Below are 27,500 nucleotides of genomic sequence, written 5' to 3' on the forward strand. Positions count from 1 at the left end.
AGGTCACATATGCACACATTAAGACATACATACAAGCACAACAATCAAAACATACAAAATAACAGTCACGTCAAAAACCAACATTACATTATGTTACTGACGTGAGGAAGAGATGGCGGTTCGAGAATGATATCAAAACTAATATCAGTAATGAGATAGTTTTGAGAACAACACAAGCGGTGTTTTTGAAGTTTAAATGGGTGTTATTATAATTTAATCTTTATAATCAGCAATAAATATTATGCAGTTTTATCAGAAAATGCTGTCACAGTGGTTTTAAAGCGTAATATATAATATGTTTTAAAGCCTAGTAACTTTGAATCAGAAACTGTTTTTATTAGTTTTCATGAATAAAGCTCCCATAATTGCGAAAGAGAACCATTGTGATGTATTGTTGGGCTCAAGGGAACATTGTTTTTGATTGTTTGTACAGTTAAAGTGAATTTAAAAAATCGTTGCATTATCTAAAAAACTAAATCCTAAATTCCATGTTAAGTTCGGCCCCTCTGGTGCTTTTCACTCAAGTTTGAAATCGTCTTCTCTCCCCTAACTTCCAGACATGGATCTGATGAGCCGCAGGAACCGACACATGAGCTCTTTGCAGGAGGAGAAGAGAGTGCTGCTGCTCAAAGTGCAGAGCCTGGGAAACGCTCAGAAAGGTGAACGCTGAAAGGTTATTATTGTGTCAGAGGATGTGGTTCTGAAAGGAAAAGAGAGAGGTTTAAACTGCTGCACTTTTCACCCCAGCAACTGACAAGCTGACGGGTTTATTTTTCTGCAACACGCTTTACAAGCCCCTTTGCTTGTTTCATTCACTCAGGTCTTTCTGTTTGACGCAAAAAGGAGTAAGCCAGAAAAACAGCAGCCGTACAGTCGTAGGCAGTTGTATCTTTAGACCAGATTGAGAACATTAATATGTTTCTGGTTCTATGGGCGGCTCACTTTTCTTAAACAAATCTATATTAAAGGATCTTTACTCACATATAGAGTATGGATTCTCAGCTGGAAGCTAGTAATGTTCCAGAGAAGTGATTTTTGTGTATGATTTATTATTATTATTATTATTAAAGGGGCCGTGTTATGTCTTTTTGAGGCTGTCCCTTTCCTGTAGTGTGTTCTATCGGTTTTTGTGCATGTAAATGGTCTGCAAAGGCTAAAATCCCAAGGTTAACATCTCGAAGCGGTTGACCAATCACAACAGAGCCAGCCAGCTAACCAATCGGAGCAGACTGGGCTCTGGTTTCAGACAGAGGGTGAAAAGAGGTGCTGCATTACAGGCAGTATGAGAGAAATAAAGAGCATTTTGAACATTAAAGCATGGAGACATGTAGAGACACTACATACTGATATACACCTGAACATCAGCAGGAGAGGACTCTTTAAAGTAGAGACACTACATACTGATATACACCTGAACATCAGCAGGAGAGGACTCTTTAAAGTAGAGACACTACATACTGATATACACCTGAACATCAGCAGGAGAGGACTCTTTAAAGTAGAGACACTACATACTGATATACACTTGAACATCAGCAGGAGAGGACTCTTTAAAGTAGAGACACTACATACTGATATACACCTGAACATCAGCAGGAGAGGACTCTTTAAAGTAGAGACACTCCATACTGATATACACCTGAACATCAGCAGGAGAGGACTCTTTAAAGTAGAGACACTACATACTGATATACACCTGAACATCAGCAGTAGAGGACTCTTTAAAGTAGAGACACTACATACTGATATACACCTGAACACCAGCAGGAGAGGACTCTTTAAAGTAGAGACACTACATACTGATATACACCTGAACATCAGCAGGAGAGGACTCTTTAAAGTAGAGACACTACATACTGATATACACCTGAACATCAGCAGGAGAGGACTCTTTAAAGTAGAGACACTACATACTGATATACACCTGAACATCAGCAGGAGAGGACTCTTTAAAGTAGAGACACTACAGACTGATATACACCTGAACATCAGCAGGAGAGGACTCTTTAAAGTAGAGACACTAGATACTGATATACACCTGAACATCAGCAGGAGAGGACTCTTTAAAGTAGAGACACTACATACTGATATACACCTGAACATCAGCAGGAGAGGACTCTTTAAAGTAGAGTCACTACATACTGATATACACCTGAACATCAGCAGGAGAGAACTCTTTAAAGTAGAGACACTACATACTGATATACACCTGAACATCAGCAGGAGAGGACTCTTTAAAGTAGAGACACTACACACTGATATACACCTGAACATCAGCAGGAGAGGACTCTTTAAAGTAGAGACACTACATACTGATATACACCTGAACATCAGCAGGAGAGGACTCTTTAAAGTAGAGACACTACATACTGATATACACCTGATAAAGTCCATATATCCTCTGTTCCTGCAGAGCTGGACCTCCAGCTGAGTGAAGCTGAAGCGATGACGGAGTCTCTGAGAGCCGAGGGTCTGTTTGTCAGTCAGAAGCCTCTCACTGACAGCACCTGTCTCAGGTGAGTGGCATCGACTGAGAGAATACATATGTTTGGACAGAGATTCCATTAAATCACTTCCATTATGTCAAAGAAAAATAATCCATATGAGTCTCAAACGAGTGAACAGCTGCAGGGAAATGAAAATGTAAACACAGCAGTACGCCGTTTAGCATCTCATCCAAAAATGTAATTCACAGGGGCTTCCGGATATTTAAAATATTCCTGACTGAGCAGATGGGATGTTTAATTAGTTTTGGAGGCCTGTCTGTACACAACAACTGCAATCCTCTTCTCACGAGGCTTTCTTTAACATAACTGACTGAAATGAAGTAGACGCACTATTAGAGCCAGTATTTAGATTTCGTAAGAAAGGCCACCTAATCGTGACGTCTGTAGTCAACAATTATAAAAAACTACAATTCCCACGGCGCCTGCTCTAAAGTGACAGTGATGGGCAGCCTGCTAGAAAGACACCGTCGACCAACAGTTTTTAACCGTACACGTACAAATCGTTAAACTACCATTTAAGTTACATAAGCCTTATCAAGAATAAAGAATACCTAAGTTGTTATTTTATTTGAGTTTTGCTTCTTTGTTTTGAATATTGTAAAGGCCTCTTTTCTTTGTTGGATGTGTCAAAGTTTGTTATTTAACAACACATCGCATAACATCATCTAAACCAGGGCTATTCAATTGGCAGCCCGCGGCCCAAATCCGGCCCCGGGGCGACATTGACTGGTCCTTTGAGTATAGGGAGGCCAAGTCCCGCCCATCTACCCATTTCGGAAAAAGTATGTATTGAAGTCAATGGAGAGAGAAAGATTATATTTCGATCCCGTTGGAATTCTGCCACGATTTACACACATGATGTTTGTCAATTTAAAAGATAATTTCCATGTTAAAAAAGTCACAGTTTGTCGTAAAACTGTTGAAATATAAGACTATGAAAAATACGCAACTAGAAAGACTACAAATCCCAGAGTCCCGGTCCCGCATGCTGGCTCTCACGGAACCGACTCACTCCCCTTGTGTGTGTGCAGCTCTCAACGCGCCCAGACTTGGAGTGATTTTCACCTCGTTTAATACTTTCCGCCTCGTTCTGGAAGAAAGAAGTGAAATGTTCCAACGTGACGGCCATCTTGGTGTTGGTGACGTGTGCAAGACCAGACTTGTAGTTCATTGAGCGCTTCACACAATTTTTTTTTTTAAGAATTTGTTTTGGGCCAGAGTGCCTTTATTCCAGACAGGGTGTTAAATTGAGAGAGAGAGGGAAAGACATTGCATCGAACCCACCTACTAGCTACTGTAGTGACAACTCCTGTCATGGATTGCATCTCTGCGTGAATGATTAGATCATTTCACCTACATTCCGGGAATTTTCAAAGATGGAAACTTTCCATGGGAATTAACGGGAATCAGGGGCGCCGTAAGGGGGTGAAAACTTAGGACGATTCTAAGGGCCCGTGACTGACAAGTAACCAATGTCATATATTTTCATGGAGCCCAAAATCGCTGGCGGCGCCCCTAACGGGAATAAACGGGAATAAACGTGGAATTTTCTAAACTGAAGGTTGGCTCTTCAAAGGGAACATAAATATAGTTGGGGAAAGTATATTTTAGCATAATCTTGACTAAAACAAACCATGCCATAGCACACTGCTTACTGCATGGCTATTGAGACCACACCCCCTACAGGCACTGTGCATTCCTCCATCACATGCACAGATGAGTAATATTTAACTCAACATTCTTGTTTTCGTTCTTCAATTAAACAAATAATTGTTCAATAAAAAAATTAAAACGTGTTCTGTTCTACTTTAAAAAAATGTGCGGGCGATGTTGTTTGATTGAATTAAACACACTATATGCACTCCACTGTGCTGTTGTAGTATTTACTGTATCTGAAGCGCTTAATATGATTGCTCATATTTCAAGCTATCGGCCCCTCGCTTTGGATCATGTTCATCAACCGGGCCCATTCCAAACTAATTGAATAGCCCTGATCCAAACCCTTTGAGGCTAAGCAACTCTTCAAACTGTAAGCAATACAAAGGAAAGGAAACGAGTTAAAACATGTCTGTTTAAGGCGTCTAGTAGCTTGATAGATAAACGAGGAAGGAAGCCACGACGACACGCACTTTTAGCTGAAGCCACAGCTGTGTGATGCTCAACACACTTGCAAAGCACCAGAGGAGAATCAGTCAGCGCTCGTTAGATAGAAGGTGTTATTCACTCAGAGCTAACCCGAGTCAGACGGAGAGAAAGTGCTGAAGGAGCGGCTCGGCTGTGGCTCTCGCGCTGGCTGCTGTCCAACTGGTGTACATAACAGCTTTCAGACCGTTCGGCTTGATTAAGGCGTTGATGTGTAATGTGTTGCATTCAAGTGGGAAGACACACACGGACTGATGTGATGGATGGAGGGCGGAGAAGGGAACGAGGGGCAGAGAGTTGAGCTTTTAGATTGATATCATTAATTAATAAAGTATGCCGATTGATTGATTTCAAATATTCAGATGCGTGGAAGTCACTATATTCAAAAGTGCTGCAACGAACACATTTTGTTTTAAATGATTTTGTCTATTACTTTTTGGAATCAGTTCCGGATATATATATTTTTTAAATCCTGAGGAAATGTGGTTTTGTTTCAGTTGCCTCACTTTAGAATATCAATCAATCAATGTTTATTTATAGCCCAATGTCACACATTTGTCTCAGTGGACTTCACAGTTTGTACAGAATATCAGTATGACAATACGACACCCTCTGTCCTTAGACCCTCTGTCCTCAGACCCTCTGTCCTCAGACCCTCTGTCCTCAGACCCTCTGTCCTTAGACCCTCTGTCCTCAGACCCTCTGTCCTCAGACCCTCTGTCCTTAGACCCTCTGTCCTTAGACCCTCTGTCCTCAGCCCCTCTGTCCTTAGACCCTCTGTCCTTTGACCCTCTGTCCTTAGACCCTCTGTCCTTAGACCCTCTGTCCTCAGACCCTCTGTCCTCAGACCCTCTGTCCTCAGACCCTCTGTCCTTAGACCCTCTGTCCTTAGATCCTCTATCCTTGGTCCCTCTGTCCTTAGCCCCTCTGTCCTTAGACCCTCTGTCCTTAGACCCTCTGTCCTTAGACCCTCTGTCATTAGACCCTCTGTCCTCAGACCCTCTGTCCTCAGACCCCCTGTCCTTAGACCCTTTGTCCTTAGACCCTCACATCGTACAAGGAAACACTTCCGGAGAAACCCCACAGTTTAAAGGGAACATGGGAGAAACCTCAGGGAGAGCAGCAGAGGAGGGATCCCTCTCCAGGACGGACAGGCGTGCAATAGATGCCGTGTGGAAATCAAGAGATAATACATTTTACAGCGTATAGACCGAATGTTAGGAAATGCATGTGTCTGTAATGAGAAGATGAATCCACGAGGATGTCAGCTACAATCCTGTGGAGCCATCAGGGAAGCAGCATGACGAGAGTCAGGCAGGACCGCAGAGACAGGTTCAGACACGACTCGAAGTCCAGGACTCAGATCCAGAACTCAGGATAGATATACTATGAATACAAATATTTAAATAACTAAGTATAATTACAAATGTCCAATAAAGATCAAATAAAACGTGACTTAATTAAGGCTTTGATTGTGAACAAGTGGGAAGACATAAACACAGACTAATGTGATTGGTGAAGGGAGGAGAAAGGAATGAGGGGCAGAGGGGTGAGCTTTTATATTCACATATATATTATATTATATGCATATTGTTTCATGAGATCTTTTGATATTGCACGAGTTGTATTTCCTGGTTTTATTGGCTTTGCATATGACCCTGTGATATTGCGACAATCCAGCTGTTGTGCAGAGTCTCTTAGCATTTAATTTATTTATTCACAAGGCACCAAAATAAGCTATAGGAAGCGAGAGACAATGAAAAGGCAAGTGTTGCTTGAGGCACTTTTTATCGACAGACGAAGACACTTCTTAGCCTGATTAAAATTATTCTCATACTCATGTGAAGCTGACCGTTGAGCGGCCCAGACCAAGCAAGGAGGCAGAACGTCCAAAAATATAACCCGACGTGGGCATTTATTAAAAACACGGGCACAAAGTTCACCGCCTCAATCCTGCGGTTCTCCTTTCACACATCCTGCAGCCGCAAGGATCACACACACACACAGCCGCAAGGATCACACACACACACCCAGGCTGAAGTCGAATAGTCCATTTAGCTTAGGAACCTTCCTAAAGGAGTGAAATGACCCGGAAGTCCCTCAGTGGCAGCCATGATAAGTGCCGTTCCAATTCTCTAGAATGATGAGAATGATATGAAAGGAGGTTTCAAACTTCCTTTATAACCTCCTTTAGCTTAGGAACCACTGGACCTCCCTAACCGACAGGAGAAGCGAAAATGCTGCCCCACAATGCATTGCAGCCGCAGCATTTGCCGTCACTCAACAGTCGGCCGTTCACGGAAACAACCGATTATGACGGAGAAATGATATCATGAAAGTTACGGTGCTTATTAAGCTTTTTAAAACGTAGGTGGTAAGTTGCCAAAGTGCTTTGTTCTGAACGTTCATCAGTATTATAATCAAAGAGAGAAATATGAACGTTAGTTTTTACTGAAATGATCAAATAAAGTCAACATTTCAGTCTTCACTGAGCTGTGTGGGGTTTGTTCAACTTCTAAAAGATGTCTGAATGGTGGTATACACAGTGATAGATGTTAAGGACTAACGTTTATAATAAATACATCTGTATTGATTTAAGATCTTTAGTTCATACAATCATACGTATTGGGATCATTGTATTAATGTGGACCGGAGGGAGAGGGGGACGAGCAGAAGTTTCACTTTCCTTTTTATTCAGTTCCAGCTTTGGTCCTGAAGAATCTGTTTCTCTGTTGTCCACGTTCATAAAGCAAAGCAGCAGCATCAGAGCACGCTGCAGAGTCTCTAGAGGACTTTACAGTAGTCCCTCGTTCTTATTAAACATCCATGTTGTAGTCCGCTGTATAGAAAACTGTGGTTTCCATGGTTACCCCACAGCAGCAGACGCACACAATGACGTCCGCTGGCGCATCATAAACACGTCGGATAGTGAAAGTGCATTCGGATTCTCTAAAGTACCGCAGTCTCTTCTCCTAAGTCCTTTTGAATTCTCCTATCCACTATCCCTTAACCCCGTGACCTTTCACTCAGAGGTCAAGGAATAGACGATAGGGTTAGAACTTAGGAGCTGATTTTTAAACTATCCGACTGCAACCCCAGCCCTCTCCACAGACAGAGAAACCGAGCCTAAATACACCCACTCCAATCAGCACAACAAGACACAGGTGAGGGGGGAGGAGACACCACAGGACACCAGGTGCACACCGTCATCAGCCACAGACAACATATACTGTGCAATCACGCTAATAAAGTGCCCTAAGTTCCCTTCGTCACACTCCTAACACCTTTCTGTTAACCCCTCCTAATGTATACACTCACTGTATATGCTCTAATTCTGTGGAGAAGAGCCGCTGACAGCATATCTTTCATATTATTTAGTCGCAAATCCTGACGGTGTGTTGAAACTAGTTTATTAAATGGCTGTAAATCTATTTTCGAAGCTGCACCTAAGACTGTTGCGAGCGAACGCTGATTTCGAAGCAATTTAGAAATTAAAGGCAATATAATTACAAACCTTTCAACCTTTGTGTGCAACAACTGAACTTGTAAAGGCACGTGTCTGCTCATCACAGCGGACTATTAACTAATGGTAGAATATGAATGAAGGATGTCCAACGTGTTTCTCCACAAAGAGACTTCCTTCATTTAATGAAAGACCGGAGATCAATAGTGTTCCAGGAAGGAAGGGTCATTGTTATTTCTGATGCCTCTACTTTGGTAATGTCTTCTATTCAATACCAGAAGACAAGTGATTCACATTCCCCCACCTGTCTAGATGATGAGGTTTAGACAGCTCTACTTTAAAGAGTCCTCTCCTGCTGATGTTCAGGTGTATATCAGTATGTAGTGTCTCTACTTTAAAGAGTCCTCTCCTGCTGATGTTCAGGTGTATATCAGTATGTAGTTCCTCTACTTTAAAGAGTCCTCTCCTGCTGATGTTCAGGTGTATATCAGTGTGTAGTGTCTCTACTTTAAAGAGTCCTCTCCTGCTGATGTTCAGGTGTATATCAGTATGTGGTGTCTCTACTTTAAAGAGTCCTCTCCTGATGATGTTTAGGTGTATATCAGTGTGTAGTGTCTCTACTTTAAAGAGTCCTCTCCTGCTGATGTTCAGGTGTATATCAGTATGTAGTGTCTCTACTTTAAAGAGTCCTCTCCTGCTGATGTTCAGGTGTATATCAGTGTGTAGTGTCTCTACTTTAAAGAGTCCTCTCCTGCTGATGTTCAGGTGTATATCAGTATGTAGTGTCTCTACTTTAAAGAGTCCTCTCCTGCTGATGTTCAGGTGTATATCAGTGTGTAGTGTCTCTACTTTAAAGAGTCCTCTCCTGCTGATGTTCAGGTGTATATCAGTGTGTAGTGTCTCTACTTTAAAGAGTCCTCTCCTGCTGATGTTCAGGTGTATATCAGTATGTATTCAATGTTCTATAGATATAGCAACCACCTCTTTATCTTGAACTCTTGAATCCATGGTAATCGCGTCTTAAAAATCAATATTATTGAGAAACCCCTTTTCTTACATCGGTAAACTCTCCTCATCAAATCAAATCAAACTTTATTTGTAATGCCCAACATCACACAACACGTTAGTGGGCTTTCCAGATAAACAACAAACATTGTATATGATGGAGTTTCAGCAAAATGAGAAGACAAGATCGCATCATCTTTCTCGTTCTCCGTCCTTTCCTTCCTCCCCACGTTCCGCTCATGTCTCTCCTCTGAGTTCCCCCCCTTAGCATCGCCCTAAATCATGCATGTTGGAAGCATGTCGTGCTCATCCTTCAGCTTCATTAAACATACGAGGCCCTTCATTACTGGCGGGCTTATTAGCCCGAGGAAGTGCTGAGGACGAGTCTTCTGAGGGAGGGCGTCCTCTCACTCATTCTCGTGATCATCCATTCTGAGCCGAAGCCATCAATCCCGTCTGCAGCCTCCCTTTAAAACGCATATTTAACTCTGCGCTTATTGATTGTTTGAAATTGAATGCGTGTCGATTTGAGCGAGTGCTACAGTCATTTAAAAAGTGTTCAGTGTGCAAAACAGGCAGAGCATGGTCGCACAGCACAGAGAGAGACACCTGGACTATCCTCTCGCGGTGCCTGATTTAGGAGTTGTGTGTATTTTCCGATGTGTCGGATTTTCCTCATTGATATATTACCGCTGCGTTAGTCCCAAAGGCTCATTCGAGGATGCTCCGCAGAAATGTGATATTAAACGGCAGCAACTAGAGATGTCCCGATCCGATCACGTGATCGGGGATCGGAGCCGATCACGTGATTTTCAAAAAATCGGGGATCGGGAGAAAAAAATCGGGGATCGGGATTTTTTTTTTTATAATTTTTTTTATTATTATTTAATGTTACAAAACAAAAATGACCATGTTCACGTCTTAAAGTCATCCTGAGGACTTAGTTTTGGTTTAAAATTACACAACATCATGTATGTGTTGCTTCTTTTGGGCTTGTTTTCAGACCTGGTTGCTTATTCCTCTCAAAGCAACAGAGTGGGCGCAGTGTCTAATAGCAGCAGCAAGCTAACGAGAGGCTACGTTCAGCTGGTGACTCGGGAGTCGGGACAGAGAAAATGTCAGGAGTTTGGAAGTATTATAAAATTGAAAGCGAAGGCAGTGGAACAGCCAGATGCAATGTTTGCAAGAAGGAGGTTCCGCGTGGTGGAAAGAACAGAGCTACGTTCAACACGACCAATCTAACACGCTACCTGAGAAACAAACACCAACAACAACACGGCGAGTACACAGCGGCCACTCAGGTAACGGCACTGAGACAACCGACACTTTCAGAGACTTTCAAAAGGAAAGAGAAACTGCCCCAGAACAGAGAAAAGGCCAAAGAATAACAGCCAAGATAGCTGAATTCATCGCGTTGGATGACCAGCCGTTATCTGTTACCTTTTTTTTCTCTTAATGCATTGCATAAAGATCGGATCGGGAAAAATCGGTATCGGCAGATTGTCAAAATCAAATGATCGGAATCGGATCGGTAGCAAAAAAAGGTGATCGGGACATCCCTAGCAGCAACCACTGATATCCAGAAAGCTGGGTGTCTTTCGGTTGGAAACATCATTCTGCTCGGCTTTAAAGATAAGATGTGTTTTATTAATCCCAATTTGGGAAAAACACGTTTTGTTGCAGCATCATAAAACAAAACAAGGCATTGTACAACTTAAAAGATTAGAAACACACAATTCTATAATAGAAACATCTCAAAATAGAAATAAACCAGCATTCGAGAGTAAGACTCATCATATTCAGACGGCCGAGAAGATGACAAATCAATAAATTGCCAAATGAAAACACACATTGAAATCTGATCTTCCACAGAGAAGTGTGAAGTTTTAAAACTGTGCTTTGTGTTCAAACTGAAAAATGCAATGCTGTGTTATTGTTTCATTAACTTCCAATAAAAGAGATATAGAGGTATCTTGTCTCGGTATAGATCCTTCCAACACCTTGCAGAACCGTACACTCACAGCCAAGAGATCAAATATATGTTTTAGTTTTTCAATAAAAGCAATCTCGACTGAGTATTCAATTGCCTGTTTTTTTTATAAAGTATAGTGCGAGAGCAGACAAAGTTAAAGATTGTTTTTAGTTCGTGGAAAAGGATATTTTCTTTTGTGGTGTGGCAAAGAAAAGTGTCCTCTATAGCTGTTTTACGTGGCTTTTGTTAATCTGGTTCAGTCCTTGTTTATCTAAGAATGAAACAGAGGTATGATATGCATTTGAAATAGGATATCTAGAGGAGATATTGTTCCCTAAGTACCGACTAGCTAGTGTGTCACAAAGGTTACATAAAGATGTTTGAAGAAGGATGAACAAGTGTTAGCCAAGTATCATCAAGTCTCTACTTCCTGTGAGCTTGCAGTAACTTGTATCGTACAACAAATCATTGTGAACATTAACGGTCAAACAACTCGCCTGATGTGGGAGTTTTCTAAGGCCCCGTCCACACGGAGACGAAAGCGATTTTGAACCGAAGTCGATTTAAAAAAAGTCTTCCGTCCACACGGAATCGACTCAAGAAACTTGTCCGTCCACACGAAACCGCTGGAGACGCTGTAGTACATATGCCGGGCCTGTCCGTGTACTTCCGCCACAAAATACACCAAAAGCACAGAAGAACAGACCCCCCGAACATTGCTGATGGTTGTGGTAGAGGAGCAGTAGATTTTGCACTAAAATCTGTATCATGGTCAGTAGCATCTGGAGTAGGAACGCAACCCTGTGATCCGCCATTGTTGTTGTTGTTGGCGAAACGCATCAGCAATGACGCGGGGGTGAGCAGGAGAGGTGGCGGGAGGCGGGGCTATTGCATCATTGATTCAGTACATATTGAGGCCCAAGCGTGTCATGTCGTCTCCAGACTTACCCACTCTGGGAGCCGGTTTCAAAGTGCATCGGTTTCGGGCTCCGAAGCCGCGGCTCCGTTTCGGCCTTGTCTATACGATAGAGAACTTTAGCGGATACAACTGAAATCGTCTCCGTGTGGACGGGGCCTAAATGTCTAAATAATCCAGAGCATTTCCAGTTGTGTTGATTTAGTCCATGTAAACAAAGGTGTGAATTCCTGCTGTTTACATCTGAAAACATCAAACAAGTCATGTTTCAGGGAAATGTGTTGATATAAAACCCAACACTTTATTCTACTAAGTTGGGATACTGCATATTGTGCATGAGCTTCTTTCCTTTGTTTCCTTAAGCCACATTTTAAACAGACATTTCAAATGTGTTATCTTTCAATTTGTTAGTTTTACTCACAGTTATTACGACATGTTTGGTTTCTGAAGCTGCATTGATATTATGGGACTCGTGCTTAATCAAAAAAAAAAATGTTTTCACACACATTCAAATAAGAAAATAGGCGTTTACAAGAGTCGAACGAAAGGGAAAACTCAAATAAGATGATAAACAATTTAGATGGTCTTTCTTTCTATTATATTTAATGTTAATAAACTGTGTATTTGTGGTGTCTTCCACACAGGTAGGATTTTCACGGCGGCCATGGCTGTCGTAGCCCCTCTGTCTGGCCGTTATGCCCCACAAATAATTGTACGGTCACCGTGGCCTTTGTGCGCTTCACACTGTTAACATCTCGAAGTTGCTTTAAAAGCGACAGAACAGTGTTTTCTGAACTGCGTTATGCTGCGTTCACAACGGACGCGATGGCATGCGAATATTCTCATCGCTCTCACCGCTGGAGTTTCACCTCGGCTGTCAGCTGTGTTTACTCCTGTCATTCAAACAGAACGCGCTGGAGAGGGGGCGGGGCTTATTTCCATGTAAATACTGTGGTGGAAACCAACTACGACAAAATTAACCTATTTTACAGTGATTTAATTGTAATACACGTTTCAAAATGATGCTGAAGTAACTACATACTGATACCGGTTAGTAAAAAACATGAATTAATGCTTTGACAAGTCTGCAGACAGACGGCAGAGAAACATCTTTTAAAATGCGTGTTTTCTGAATGGATCAATCAGGCTAAACTAACCTGCAGCTGCTCCGTCCACACTCACAACAACGTCCTACAGACAGAATTAAAGCAACGATTGTATTCAGTTTCTGAACAGAGCTGTGAGAACACACACACACACACACACACACACACACACACACACACACACACACACACACACACACACACACACACACTGCTGAATGATTTATGTGCAGAGTTTGACCCTTGAAGGCTGTTTCTTCTGCTCTGAAATATATTTGTTACATATTAATAGAATTTTGGATTTTTTTATTTGATTCTGGTTTTGTGAATGGGAGAAGTAGTAGATGAAAAACATACCAAACACTAATTATTCAAAGTAGAGTATTTTATTTTATATACGGTAATACTAAGGAGGCATAGGCCTATAGGATGATATAATGTTTGACATTATTGATATTAAAAAAGTGATTTGTTTTCCATGTTGGTTTTTCGTGTGTTTTTCTTGTCAAAAAGTGAAGTTATTTATTTGTAAGCTCCAAATCCAAATGTTTCCCTCAATGGCCTTTGCGCCTTGAAAAAACGTGTGACACCAAAGGCCAAATGGCCTTGCCCCTAACATGACGAAATTCCAAGCCTGTCTTCCACACAGGTTGCCCATAACGGTACGTCCACACAGCAGCTTTTCAAAAATCTTGAACATCTTGGAGCTGGGCGTGTCTGACAGCTTGGGGATTTAATGCGAGCAATATATATATATAAACTCCCCAAACAGGCGAAACCCTACCAGTTCCCCCACTGTCTCTGCCTCCTCCCTCCACGCCTGGTTCCTCCGGTTTGTATCCCGTTAATAGTTCTGGTCGTAAAGAACCGGGTGATTTGCTCCCGTAACTTCTCGTTTGGAATATGAGGAAATGAACTGCGGTCTGGCTCTCCCTGCTTACACGCAGTTTGATTGGCTAGCGCTTCTACTGTCAGATTTGCATAAACGTGTTTGATTGGCTGGCGCTTCCAGCTCAGCTTCAAAAGTTGAACATTGCTCAACTTTTGAATCCTGGAAATCCTGGAAATCTTCGCTTCGCTCCCCCACAATGCAGTTCGGCGAAAAGCGAGGCAAAGTGACGTCATCCCCATTCAAAGTCAACGGGCAGAGAAGCGGTGGAAGTTGCTTCTGAAGCTGCTGTGTGGACGGACCGTAACTGTGTCTCTTAAATGCTTGCACCATGGGATTTGTAGTCTTTTATATTCCCTTGACTACACTGCTCAAAGCTAGGTGACAATATGTGTCACAAACCCCCCCAAAACTGGCTTTAACAATGTTCTGTCACTATCAAGATGTCAATGTGAACAATAGGTTTCAGTTGTGTGTAAGTGTTGGGGTGAAAGCAAGGTCACTCCTAAGGTAGTGATACACATGTAAAGGTAATGAACGCTGTCTTCCCAGGGTGTCCGCGGGGTCATTCAAAGTTGATACATTAGCGAAAATGAAGGCTATTAAAAAGGGCATTTTCCAAGGTGTTACATTTTGTAGCTTGTTTCCAATAAGTATATGAATGGTCCAGAGAGGTCGTGTTCTGCCGGCTGCCTGAATGTAATCACGGCGTAGGCGTGTCGTGAGATTCTGTGGAGATTATTGATGGCATCCCGTTGGGTTTGACGTCATCTGAAGGTCCGTTTACGCCGGTTGCTAAGCAACATCGTTATGGGGAAATGCAAGTCTGCGTCCAAATGGTTGGAAGATAAGGAGGAAGGACAATCAATACTGTGTATAGTCAATGTGAGGTGAAGTGTGTCGCCAAGGTAACCGGTTAGAACTCCAAGTGGCGATGAGGTCTTAAAGTGTACGGAAAGGGTTTTAAAGGTCTTCCATCTGACTTCAGGATTCCTGCACACACCCTGCTTCCACACATAACTAGAGCCGCGTTCACACTGCGGTACTTTTCCCACAAAGGTTCATGCGAACTTAGTTCATGATCGCGTTCACACCAAAAGAGCCGGTACGAAAAGTAGTTCATGCGAACCTTTTTACCCCCTCGAAAGTCCCTGCTAGAGAGCAGGGACTTTCGAGCGGCTCTTTTTTGAGAAAAGAGCTATATGTCTGATTGGCTGGGCGGATTGCAAACCACGCCCCGTAAAACTCCCAACAAGTTTTGTGAAGCCGCCATTTTATTATCCTCGCATTAGCATTATTAGCATTAGCATTATTAGCATTAGCATTATTAGCATTAGCCCAGCGCAGAAACGCAGAGAGACTAACTTATGGCAACACAAAATAAAACATGGGAGCGGTGGAGATGAGGAGGTGTCGGCGTTCTGGCGATTTACTCGGAAGGCTTCAGTAGCAGCTGCTGGGACTCCCAGCAGCTTCTACTGAAGCCTTCCCCAACTCCGGGGACTTCCGGCTGGGGACTTTGGGGCGGCAGTATACGCCGTGAAGTGGTTTGCGGCCTGCCAGTAAACCCAAAGCAGAAGAAGAAGAAGAAGTGTCGTCAGCGGCTTCATTTGCCTAATCCTCCCCCAGGGACTTTTTCTGATGTGAACGCGATCTGTACTTAGTTCATGCGAACTAAAGAGTTCGCATGAACTAAGTTCACATGAACCTTTGTGGGAAAAGTACCGCAGTGTGAACGCGGCTCTTGTCTCTTAAAGGCACCATGGGATTTGTAGTCTTTTATATTCCCTTGACTACAGAGATCAACACTATGTGACAATATTTGGCCGTGTCACAAAAACAAACTGGCATTCTGTCACGATCGACATGAAGACCAACGTGCACGGTACAGCAGGTTTCAGGTTAATTTAAATGTTTACTTGTCAGTGGTAAAACACAAAAGCGCTAGTATAGTGAAGCAAAGAAAACACGTAGAAACAAAACTGCTTATCAGTGCTTTCTTTAAACTTGCATTTCAGGTTTATTTGTATTTCTTTCTTTCCTCTCCAGCGCCCCTTCACTTGCTCACATGTGTCTCATTTGTTTAGGCTGAGGCAGGAGCTGGAGATGCATAAAGCAGGAGAGCTGGAGCTTCTGAGAGAGGCTCTGCAATCAGAGATACACTTCCTGAAGTCGGTGAGAAAGCCTCTCTACAAAGCTTATAGAAAAACTGTTTAATCATGGACAAAGTTATTCACATCCTCCCAGAATCACACGGCATTATGTGCATGTCACACCACGGCACAGAGCTGTCTTTCAAGCACATGCGTAGCACATCATTAGTCATTTTGAAATACACACTATGGGAAAAGGAAGTTCATTCATATTCATCCTATTTCTTCTCTCCTTTGTTGGTTTTTTTCTTTCAGCAGAAGCTGGACAGCAGCCAGGAGAGCGAGCCGCGATGAGGACGATACAGGTTATATTGGTTCTTCTGGTAAAAACAAACATGACTATGAACAGACAGGAGTTAAGGGAAGAAAGAGGACAGGAAGGAGCAAACAAGAGATAATAAACCGTCATACGTTACAAGAGCAAGTTCCTTTCTGTGCATGACCTCAGGGTTGAAACCGGTTTCTTTCCCAAGCTTATATACGATGTGCCGATCTGTTTATACCTTTGCTTCAGTCATAAATATTCCTGTTTACATGTTATTTATTGGAACATGACTAACATATACATAAGGGAGGTATTCACAAAGTGGTGTTGTACTGCCCTCTAGTGGACAAAGTGTAACATTGCAATACACACTGGATTTAAATAGCATCAACGTTGAATTGAATCCAAAATAGCATGATAGGAAAAGGCAACCATCATTATACTTTCTGATTAATTTAATGAAGTAACTGATATGGTATTTAGGGTAAAAAAACCTTTAAAATATGCTGTAAAATTAAAGCCAACACTATTTTTTTACTTTCAATCAATAATCTGGCTAGAGAAGTTAACACTTTAAAGGGGACCTATCATGCAAAATGCACTTTCTGATGTCTTCTATACATCAACATGTGTCCCCGGTGTGTCGGGGAACTCACGCAGCGTCAGGAAATAAAACCCTCTCTCTTTTCCTCCGTACCCAAATCTCTAAAAACGAGGAACAACGGAGCTGATCCAGATGTGCGTCCGATGTGACGTAACATCTGAAATGTGGACCCACGGGCCAATCAGAAAGCTGCTATCAGAAACAATGCCCGACTGTTTTGGACGTAATATGGTCGGTGTTTACATTAGCATGGCTAACACTCAGAGCTAACCTGTGCTGGAGAGCATGTGTGTGAAGAAGCAGGAAGTAGAAAGGAACTCACCTTGTGGTATAACCGGCAAGAGAGAAAGCCTTTGAGCTCCAGACTGTTTCAGATCCTTGATAATCCATGATATGGCGTTTCATCACGGCAGCATTTAGTTTAGACGGTAGCTGCCGGGTCCCGCATGAGCTCAGACCCCTCCTTCTTTATTTTGTATCAATTTGAATGCTCTCCCTATTCGGCACACAAAACAAAAACATGTTACGACCATATTCTGCTACAAGACCAGTCCATTAACAAGGACACATGAGGTGAGGTAAAGGGCAGCATGCTCAAAACAAATCACAAAACATGTTATACTTATAGCAAATTGAACAAATTCCGCGTTAGGATAGGGAACACAGGGATTTTGGCCTTTGCAGACCGTTGACATGCACACACACCTATATAACACACCCCACAATTAGTCTGTTGTAACATTATAGAAACACACACAATACTTATTTATCTAATTAGTTATCACCGCAATAAACCGTATATATCATTTGATCTTACTGTACAATATTTAATTATACGTTCTGTTCTTGTATATCATATTCTATTTAAGTGTATATAGACGTATTGCACTATTTTTTATGTGTATATGACAATAAAACCTTTGCATCTTTGACATTGCTGTGTCTGTCGCCCCCTACAGGTAGTTGTGTGCCATTACAGTTTGCCTCAGTCCACACACAGTTATTTCAGTAATTGATGATTAGGCTGTCGACAGCAGAGGGTCGTTCTGAGGGTCATTCCCCTCTGATTAGAGCGACTCCTAATAGAATCATGTGGGATGTCAATGGCTGCTTAATGAGATCCTGCAGCTTCAGTTTGACAGTTTGACCTCGTGGAGCTGCGCCTGCAAGTGTTAGCAGAAACTGAGGGCAGACCATTTGGCAGAGTGGTTAACCTCATTTCAACTCGTCTTTCCATAAAGCACGTAAATAATGAGTGACTGTCAGTTGTGGAAATTGATGTGAGATATTGTACCAAAGAATGGAGGCCGCATATTTTTGGTATGTTCATTTTAATGTCACCCATCTATAGGAGGTGTATTGCATCATGTTATCCCTAATATATGTGTGGGTTTATACATTCCTGTGTGTTAATAGTTGAAGGAACAAAAAGTACATTTTTCCTCTTCATCATGGAGGTTTTTTTATAGATTCCTGAAACAATGTTCCCTTTTTCTTAAAAGTAGATTAGCGCAATAGTCTTTTTCTTTCACTTTTACCCGTTTATCAAAAGGGTGTTTTTAGGCTATTTTTGAAGAAGGGAGATGCAGAATTAATCGTGAGTTCTGTTTTGAGTGAAAAGATTATCCCTTTGAGTGTTTTTCTGGGTTAAACCATCGATAGGCTTTGCAAATTGGGAGGGACATTTTCCCCGGATATAATGATGCGCATCCTGCAGGCCTTCCCAACACCTGTGGCTTTCATAGCTGCCCGCGCTGATTCCCTGTGAGATAGCGTGTTGGTATCTCCCAAATGAAACGCCACCCCTTCTTAGTATTAGGGAAATGTGTATCTGGTTTTTTGGTCTCTCTCCATGCGCTGACAAGAAGAAAGGATGTCCACAGCGCGTGAATAAGGGCGGGAGTACTCCACACGTTACTTATATGATTCTTTGAATTGTATAGTAATGTATTATATTGTATTGCATTATTACTTTGTTAAATTAAAACGGATTATTGTTTAACTGGTATCCTGGTGTCTTCTAATTCCCTCCCTGTTATGACAACACGCGGAGAGGAGTTGGGTTGTAAAAACCCCAAACCTACAACACAGTGAAATGAAGTCGAGCAGAAAGATGGGAAGATGGCGACCAGACAATTGCAGGTGTAATTGTCCTGTTTATGTTTATTAAGGATCCCCAGTAGCTTTTGCTCTTGACAAAAGCTACTCTTCCCGGGGTCCGACACTTAAAACAATTCAACAATAATACAACAATTCTGTTCTGTAGTTGTATATCAATGATAGTGCAGCTGTTAATCTGCATGGAGCCTCACCTTTTACCCTTTAAGTCTTCTTGTTTGAGTACTGTTGTGATCTGATATAGAATGGCCTGAACATTATTTAGAATTTTACACTTTTCTGGTGGTTTTTTTTTATGTGTTTTTGGTTGAAATAAGGTCTGTGGTTAACACAAGCTGAAGAGATTTTTGTTCTACCACATAAAATACGTCAGAAAATACCCCATTGGTGGATTTAAAATGCGGCGGTTGCTCACAAGAGTCTAAATCTGACGACTAAACGTCATAACACCCAACATTAGCCTCCTTTAGCTTAGCGGTGGAGACGTGAAGTCATGTGACCGTGCTGTAGTTCCTTTATAGCCCAACATTAGCCTCCTTTAGCTTAGCAGTGGTGAAGTCATGTGACCGTGCTGTAGTTCCTTTATAGCCCAACATTAGCCTCCTTTAGCTTAGCAGTGGTGAAGTCATGTGATCGGGCTGTAGTTCCTTTATAGCCCAACATTAGCCGCCTTTAGCTTAGCGGTGGTGACGTGAAGTCATGTGACCGTGCTGTAGTTCCTTTATAGCCCAACATTAGCCTCCTTTAGCTTAGCGGTGGTGACGTGAAGTCATGTGACCGTGCTGTAGTTCCTTTATAGCCCAACATTAGCCTCCTTTAGCTTAGCGGTGGTGACGTGAAGTCATGTGACCGTGCTGTAGTTCCTTTATAGCCCAACATTAGCCTCCTTTAGCTTAGCGGTGGTGACGTGAAGTCATGTGACCGCGCTGTAGTTCCTTTATAGCCCAACATTAGCTGCCTTTAGCTTAGCGGTGGGGACGTGAAGTCATGTGACCGTGCTGTAGTTCCTTTATAGTCCACCTTTAGCTTAGCGGTGGTGACGTGAAGTCATGTGACCGTGCTGTAGTTCCTTTATAGCCCAACATTAGCCTCCTTTAGCTTAGCGGTGGAGACATGAAGTCATGTGACCGTGCTGTAGTTCCTTTATAGCTCAACATTAGCCACCTTTAGCTTAGCGGTGGAGACATGAAGTCATGTGACCGGGCTGTAGTTCCTTTATAGCTCAACATTAGCCACCTTTAGCTTAGCGGTGGAGACATGAAGTCATGTGACCGTGCTGTAGTTCCTTTATAGCTCAACATTAGCCACCTTTAGCTTAGCGGTGGAGACATGAAGTCATGTGACCGGGCTGTAGTTCCTTTATAGCCTAACGTTAGCTTTTTAATTCAGAAATCATAATGTGGAGATTAAACCTACCTAAAATGAAAAGTATAATTCACTTTTGTTTGCCACTGATCAACAATATACTGAAACTCAAAAATGCAAATGATTCTGGTTCTGGAACATGTTTATTTAAGTGAATAAATCACTGACTCTTGTTCTTCCACATAGAAGACAGCTGTCCTCAGCCCCTCCCTGAACATCAGCGCTCCTCAGCTCAGACATAAAAACCCCCATGATGGTGCTCCTTATGCTGTTGCTCTTGGTTGTCAGGCAGTCCTGAGCTTCAGAGAAATATGCTGATGCTGCTCCTGACACCTGGATGTGTGCTTCTAGAAATACAGAAAAACAAAATGAGGGTCTACTTTACTGGCAAGGTAAATATATAATGTGTCTTTCATTTTTTTAAGACATACGAAAGTTATAAAACATAGTGAAGGAATCAAAATATTTGAAGAGGCCATAGTATGTTCATTTTCAAGTGTATATCAGTATGTAGCGTCTCTACTTTAAAGAGTCCTCTCCTGCTGATGTTCAGGTGTATATCAGTATGTAGCGTCTCTACTTTAAAGAGTCCTCTCCTGCTGATGTTCAGGTGTATATCAGTATGTAGTGTCTCTACTTTAAAGAGTCCTCTCCTGCTGATGTTCAGGTGTGTATCAGTATGTAGTGTCTCTACTTTAAAGAGTCCTCTCCTGCTGATGTTCAGGTGTATATCAGTATGTAGTGGCTCTACTTTAAAGAGTCCTCTCCTGCTGATGTTCAGGTGTATATCAGTATGTAGTGTCTCTACTTTAAAGAGTCCTCTCCTGCTGATGTTCAGGTGTATATCAGCATGTAATGTCTCTACTTTAAAGAGTCCTCTCCTGCTGATGTTCAGGTGTATATCAGTATGTAGTGTCTCTACTTTAAAGAGTCCTCTCCTGCTGATGTTCAGGTGTATATCAGTATGTAGTGTCTCTACTTTAAAGAGTCCTCTCCTGCTGATGTTCAGGTGTATATCAGTATGTAGTGTCTCTACTTTAAAGAGTCCTCTCCTGCTGATGTTCAGGTGTATATCAGTATGTAGCGTCTCTACTTTAAAGAGTCCTCTCCTGCTGATGTTCAGGTGTATATCAGTATGTAGTGTCTCTACTTTAAAGAGTCCTCTCCTGCTGATGTTCAGGTGTATATCAGTATGTAGTGGCTCTACTTTAAAGAGTCCTCTCCTGCTGATGTTCAGGTGTATATCAGTATGTAGTGTCTCTACTTTAAAGAGTCCTCTCCTGCTGATGTTCAGGTGTATATCAGCATGTAATGTCTCTACTTTAAAGAGTCCTCTCCTGCTGATGTTCAGGTGTATATCAGTATGTAGTGTCTCTACTTTAAAGAGTCCTCTCCTGCTGATGTTCAGGTGTATATCAGCATGTAATGTCTCTACTTTAAAGAGTCCTCTCCTGCTGATGTTCAGGTGTATATCAGTATGTAGTGTCTCTACTTTAAAGAGTCCTCTCCTGCTGATGTTCAGGTGTATATCAGTATGTAGTGTCTCTACTTTAAAGAGTCCTCTCCTGCTGATGTTCAGGTGTATATCAGTATGTAGTGTCTCTACTTTAAAGAGTCCTCTCCTGCTGATGTTCAGGTGTATATCAGCATGTAATGTCTCTACTTTAAAGAGTCCTCTCCTGCTGATGTTCAGGTGTATATCAGTATGTAGTGTCTCTACTTTAAAGAGTCCTCTCCTGCTGATGTTCAGGTGTATATCAGTATGTAGTGGCTCTACTTTAAAGAGTCCTCTCCTGCTGATGTTCAGGTGTGTATCAGTATGTAGCGTCTCTACTTAAAGAGTCCTCTCCTGCTGATGTTCAGGTGTATATCAGTATGTAGTGTCTCTACTTTAAAGAGTCCTCTCCTGCTGATGTTCAGGTGTATATCAGTATGTAGTGTCTCTACTTTAAAGAGTCCTCTCCTGCTGATGTTCAGGTGTATATCAGCATGTAATGTCTCTACTTTAAAGAGTCCTCTCCTGCTGATGTTCAGGTGTATATCAGTATGTAGTGTCTCTACTTTAAAGAGTCCTCTCCTGCTGATGTTCAGGTGTATATCAGTATGTAGTGTCTCTACTTTAAAGAGTCCTCTCCTGCTGATGTTCAGGTGTATATCAGTATGTAGTGTCTCTACTTTAAAGAGTCCTCTCCTGCTGATGTTCAGGTGTATATCAGTATGTAGTGTCTCTACTTTAAAGAGTCCTCTCCTGCTGATGTTCAGGTGTATATCAGTATGTAGTGTCTCTACTTTAAAGAGTCCTCTCCTGCTGATGTTCAGGTGTATATCAGTATGTAGTGTCTCTACTTTAAAGAGTCCTCTCCTGCTGATGTTCAGGTGTATATCAGTATGTAGTGTCTCTACTTTAAAGAGTCCTCTCCTGCTGATGTTCAGGTGTATATCAGCATGTAATGTCTCTACTTTAAAGAGTCCTCTCCTGCTGATGTTCAGGTGTATATCAGTATGTAGTGTCTCTACTTTAAAGAGTCCTCTCCTGCTGATGTTCAGGTGTATATCAGTATGTAGTGTCTCTACTTTAAAGAGTCCTCTCCTGCTGATGTTCAGGTGTATATCAGTATGTAGTGTCTCTACTTTAAAGAGTCCTCTCCTGCTGATGTTCAGGTGTATATCAGCATGTAATGTCTCTACTTTAAAGAGTCCTCTCCTGCTGATGTTCAGGTGTATATCAGTATGTAGTGTCTCTACTTTAAAGAGTCCTCTCCTGCTGATGTTCAGGTGTATATCAGTATGTAGTGTCTCTACTTTAAAGAGTCCTCTCCTGCTGATGTTCAGGTGTATATCAGCATGTAATGTCTCTACTTTAAAGAGTCCTCTCCTGCTGATGTTCAGGTGTATATCAGTATGTAGTGTCTCTACTTTAAAGAGTCCTCTCCTGCTGATGTTCAGGTGTATATCAGCATGTAATGTCTCTACTTTAAAGAGTCCTCTCCTGCTGATGTTCAGGTGTATATCAGTATGTAGTGTCTCTACTTTAAAGAGTCCTCTCCTGCTGATGTTCAGGTGTATATCAGTATGTAGTGTCTCTACTTTAAAGAGTCCTCTCCTGCTGATGTTCAGGTGTATATCAGCATGTAATGTCTCTACTTTAAAGAGTCCTCTCCTGCTGATGTTCAGGTGTATATCAGTATGTAGTGTCTCTACTTTAAAGAGTCCTCTCCTGCTGAAGTCCCTCTGGAGGGAACACAGGGATGTTAGCCTTTGCAGACCGTGTACACACAAACCGATATGACACACTACAGGAAAGGGTAACCACAGAAAGCACGACGTGTTCCCGCTCTGAACTTAAGCAGAACGGTATAACAAGTAGTTGATAAAACACTTTCTTACTGATGCACACGGCCAGCTTGTTTCCTCCAATGAACTGACTCTGCCATTGAAACCCAGTCTGATTACTGCACTCTTCATACACCCGACTCCTCCTGAGGAAACTAAAATCGTAACCCTGTGAAAGAAAAAGGACATTATAATACACATTTCTACTTGCAACAGACGTGTATCTGTGTATTCCACTTACATGGTTGCACATCGGCTTGCAGTAGCGCCTGTCGCTCACTGTGGTGCACAGCAGCCCTCCGTCTTCCGGCACTTCAGCTTGAGGGCATTGCGTTGGCTTTGCATCCTGGCATTCTGTAAATCAATGATTATTTAATGAATATGAAATTGAACATTGAACCGGTTAGATTTAATTTTTATTTTCATATCAGCCATTTACTTATCCCTTAGGCCAGGGCTATTCGACTTCATTAGCACGTGGGCCACATAGGGACATCACTGGGGGTTTGCGGGCCACACAATACTTTGGCAAGGAACCACTACGAATAACTCTTGCTTACAGTAGTGTTAATATATACTAATACATTAAATGAACTAGTCAAGTGCATACTTTAATTGTTTCAACATAAATCATTACAGAAAGCAACCAGTCCATACAAAAGTAGGAAAGCTTTGGTTACAAGGCTTGAAACAAAAGTGCAAAATGTTGCATCTTTAAAGCTAAGGAGACATGAGGTTTTTCCACTGATGTACAAAACAAGATGGATATAATACAACAGTATTCATCACATTAACAGTAAGTAGCCCTGTGTATAATATCCTCAACACTTCCAAGCATCCATAAGCTGCTTTGAAGACAACACAAGGCCATACAATGTAATGCAAATAGAACATAGTCAAACAATAGCCATCAGACTCACAATAACATTCATATCTTGGAAACATCTTTGCAGTTTTCGAAACAGTAAGTCGGCGTTTGAATGACCATAAAAACAGATCTGCATACATACATACATACATACAGACAGACAGACAGACAGACAGACAGACAGACAGACAGACAGACAGACAGACAGACAGACAGACAGACAGACAGACAGACAGACAGACAGACAGACAGACAGAGAGAGAGAGAGAGACAGACAGACAGACAGACAGACAGACAGACAGACAGACAGACAGAGAGAGAGAGAGACATACATACATACATACATACAGACAGACATACATACATACATTCATACATACATACATACATACATACATACATTCATACATACATACATACAAACATACATACAGACAGACATACATACATACAGACAGACATACATACATACATACATACATACATACATACATACATACATACATACATAAATACAGACAGACAGACACGCACGCACGCACGCAGGCAGGCAGGCAGGCAGACAGACGGACATAAAACGATTATTTTTTTATAATTAATTTTTTGTTTTTCAGTTGAATTATACTTAAGTGTCAGGGTATCAACTGTTAAAAACATACTGTTTTTCTCCAATAAATTGATGTTTTCAAAGTAAATGAAATTTAATAATCGTGATATCAATTATTGACCCAAATTATCCAGATTATGATTTTTGCCATAATCGAGCATCTGACTTATTTTCCAAATGTAGACTTGAAAGACTTGAAAGCTGAATGAAAGGTTTTCCTATCACTACAATCCTTTCTGATCCTAAATATGTTGCTACCTTTCAGCTGGAGTTTGTACAGTTTGTCCGTCAGGTTCCTCAGGTTCAGCAGCAGGCCAGCTCTCGCCTCTGAACTCCAGGACAGCAGCTGGCTGTTGTCACACTCTACCGCCCCCTGGTGGTGAGTAGAAGAACAACACATGCTATTATACAGTTATAGTGGACATTCACACATGCAAACAAGACGTATACACACAAGAATGCACTAACAGAAAGGTGGCTTAGCAAAGGAGCATGTTTCCACTTCCTGGATCACATCTGCAGCTATCAGTCCACTTTTAATTGTATTTCTTGGTCCATACGTGGACTTAAACCAGTGGCCATGCAGTTCCCAAAACCCCTACAGACTGAGATAATACCGGGACAGGATACTTGTTTTATAAGGAAAATAATACTAATAATAATGTAAGAATATTTTTAAATATCTCGCAAATAAAGGAATTCTGCAATAAAAGAAAGTAAAATTGTGACAATATAAGTGACAGCTACAGTAACGGGTTGAAAAGCGACAAAAAATGTGTTAAAATTAGAAACAAAGAGAAACGGCACCACAGGCACTGGGTAAATTATTTTTGTTATATTACAGTATCTTCTTGTCTTAAAGAACACAATGTAACCCGACCCGATATGTGCACTTTAACGCTTTCCTGACGGTAAACACATCCACAGCTTACCTTGAGGTTAGACGTCAGACTACTGTATCCGCACTGAGAAGTCTCATCTTGAACTGCACAGGAGGACAAGACTACACACACACACACACACACACACACACACACACACACACACACACACACGCGCACACACACACATTTACACGTCTTGTTCTTCAGTATACATGTTCTCCTTTATGATCTACACCCGTGAGATTACCTGCTAGTGAGCAAATCCACATCAGAGCTCCCTGTAAAGCCATTTTCGCTGAATCAGATTCGTGTTGTCTGACCCCGGAGTGAAGGCAGAGCGCGGATTTATTGACTTTTGTGGAGCAACGTTTACAGAATTGGTCAATAATGTGACTTTCAGCCGAGATCAAAGTCCCTGGATTCCCCACATTTCACTAACCTCGAGTAAACACATGAAAACAAGGTGTTCTCGCTTCTATCAAGTCAAAGTAATCTGCCAACAGAGCGAGTGAACATCTGCTTGGTAAGATGTCCTGAAATAGGATGGGATATTTATTTAAATCAGATCTTGTAATTAGCTGGGAAAACTACTTTTAATTATATTTGACCGGACTCAGGAAATGTTGTGTTAGAAATGCTCCAAAGTGTTCTGCTTTGTGATTTGTGATAACAATTTAAAATAAAACATTTCATCTGAGAAGTAAGGGGTCTTAAAAACAAGACCCTATATCTCCCTGCCTCGTTCCTTCTTAAGTTATCAGCTCTTATATCAAGTGTAAAGACACACTCTGACTAGAAATGAGACGACTATACTTGGCAAGATTCACAGTTTTTGTAGTGGTCTGATGCAACTCAGACTTTAGATACAGAGGTGCGTGTCCTTAGTTTTCCATATTATGTATACTGGATGTTTTAAGCAACGAGCAGACAAACATACTCCGATTTATTTTATTAATACCATTCGTCCGGCAGTGTATAAATAAATATCCCATCCTATTTCAGGACATCTTACCGAGCAGATGTGTCACAACCTTAAGGAGAACCCAAATGCAGCACTCGAGAAACCAAGGAGAATTGGTAATAAACGTTATTGGAGATTCCACTGGATCTGAGGAATACCGACCGGGCAGTTTAACGCACCGGAGGGCAGCGGGCAGAAGGTGAGTCAGGGACAGGCAGAGACAGGGCGTGAGCGAGGCGGTCAGCGTGGATACAGGCCAGGCAGGATAGTCGAGGGACAGGCAGGATCAGGGATCAGGCAGGTCGAGGACAGGCAGGGTCGGAACCGGGTAGGCAAGCCTCG

General features: G+C 41.9%; 2 protein-coding genes across 2 annotated transcripts; one reads left to right on the forward strand and one right to left on the reverse strand.

The window, feature by feature from the left end:
• The first annotated feature begins 560 nt into the window (after positions 1–560).
• Positions 561–16,558, forward strand: ccdc172 (coiled-coil domain containing 172). The gene is made up of 4 exons (XM_034079302.2): positions 561–659; positions 2,414–2,516; positions 16,088–16,175; positions 16,409–16,558. The coding sequence occupies exons 1-4, from the start codon at positions 569–571 to the stop codon at positions 16,445–16,447; spliced, it is 321 nt and encodes a 106-aa protein (XP_033935193.1). The 5' UTR covers positions 561–568; the 3' UTR covers positions 16,448–16,558.
• Positions 16,559–20,629: 4,071 nt separating this feature from the next.
• Positions 20,630–26,554, reverse strand: LOC117443325 (uncharacterized). Its single transcript, XM_034079301.2, has 6 exons — positions 26,445–26,554; positions 26,246–26,316; positions 25,572–25,686; positions 24,080–24,192; positions 23,893–24,007; positions 20,630–20,852 (listed from the first exon to the last, which is right to left on the reverse strand). Exons 1-6 carry the CDS (start codon positions 26,485–26,487, stop codon positions 20,653–20,655), a joined length of 657 nt encoding a protein of 218 aa, XP_033935192.1. The 5' UTR covers positions 26,488–26,554; the 3' UTR covers positions 20,630–20,652.
• Between the last annotated feature and the right edge of the window lie 946 nt (positions 26,555–27,500).

The sequence above is a fragment of the Pseudochaenichthys georgianus genome, unplaced genomic scaffold (genome assembly GCF_902827115.2).
Source record: "Pseudochaenichthys georgianus unplaced genomic scaffold, fPseGeo1.2 scaffold_585_arrow_ctg1, whole genome shotgun sequence".
Lineage (NCBI taxonomy): Eukaryota > Metazoa > Chordata > Actinopteri > Perciformes > Channichthyidae > Pseudochaenichthys > Pseudochaenichthys georgianus.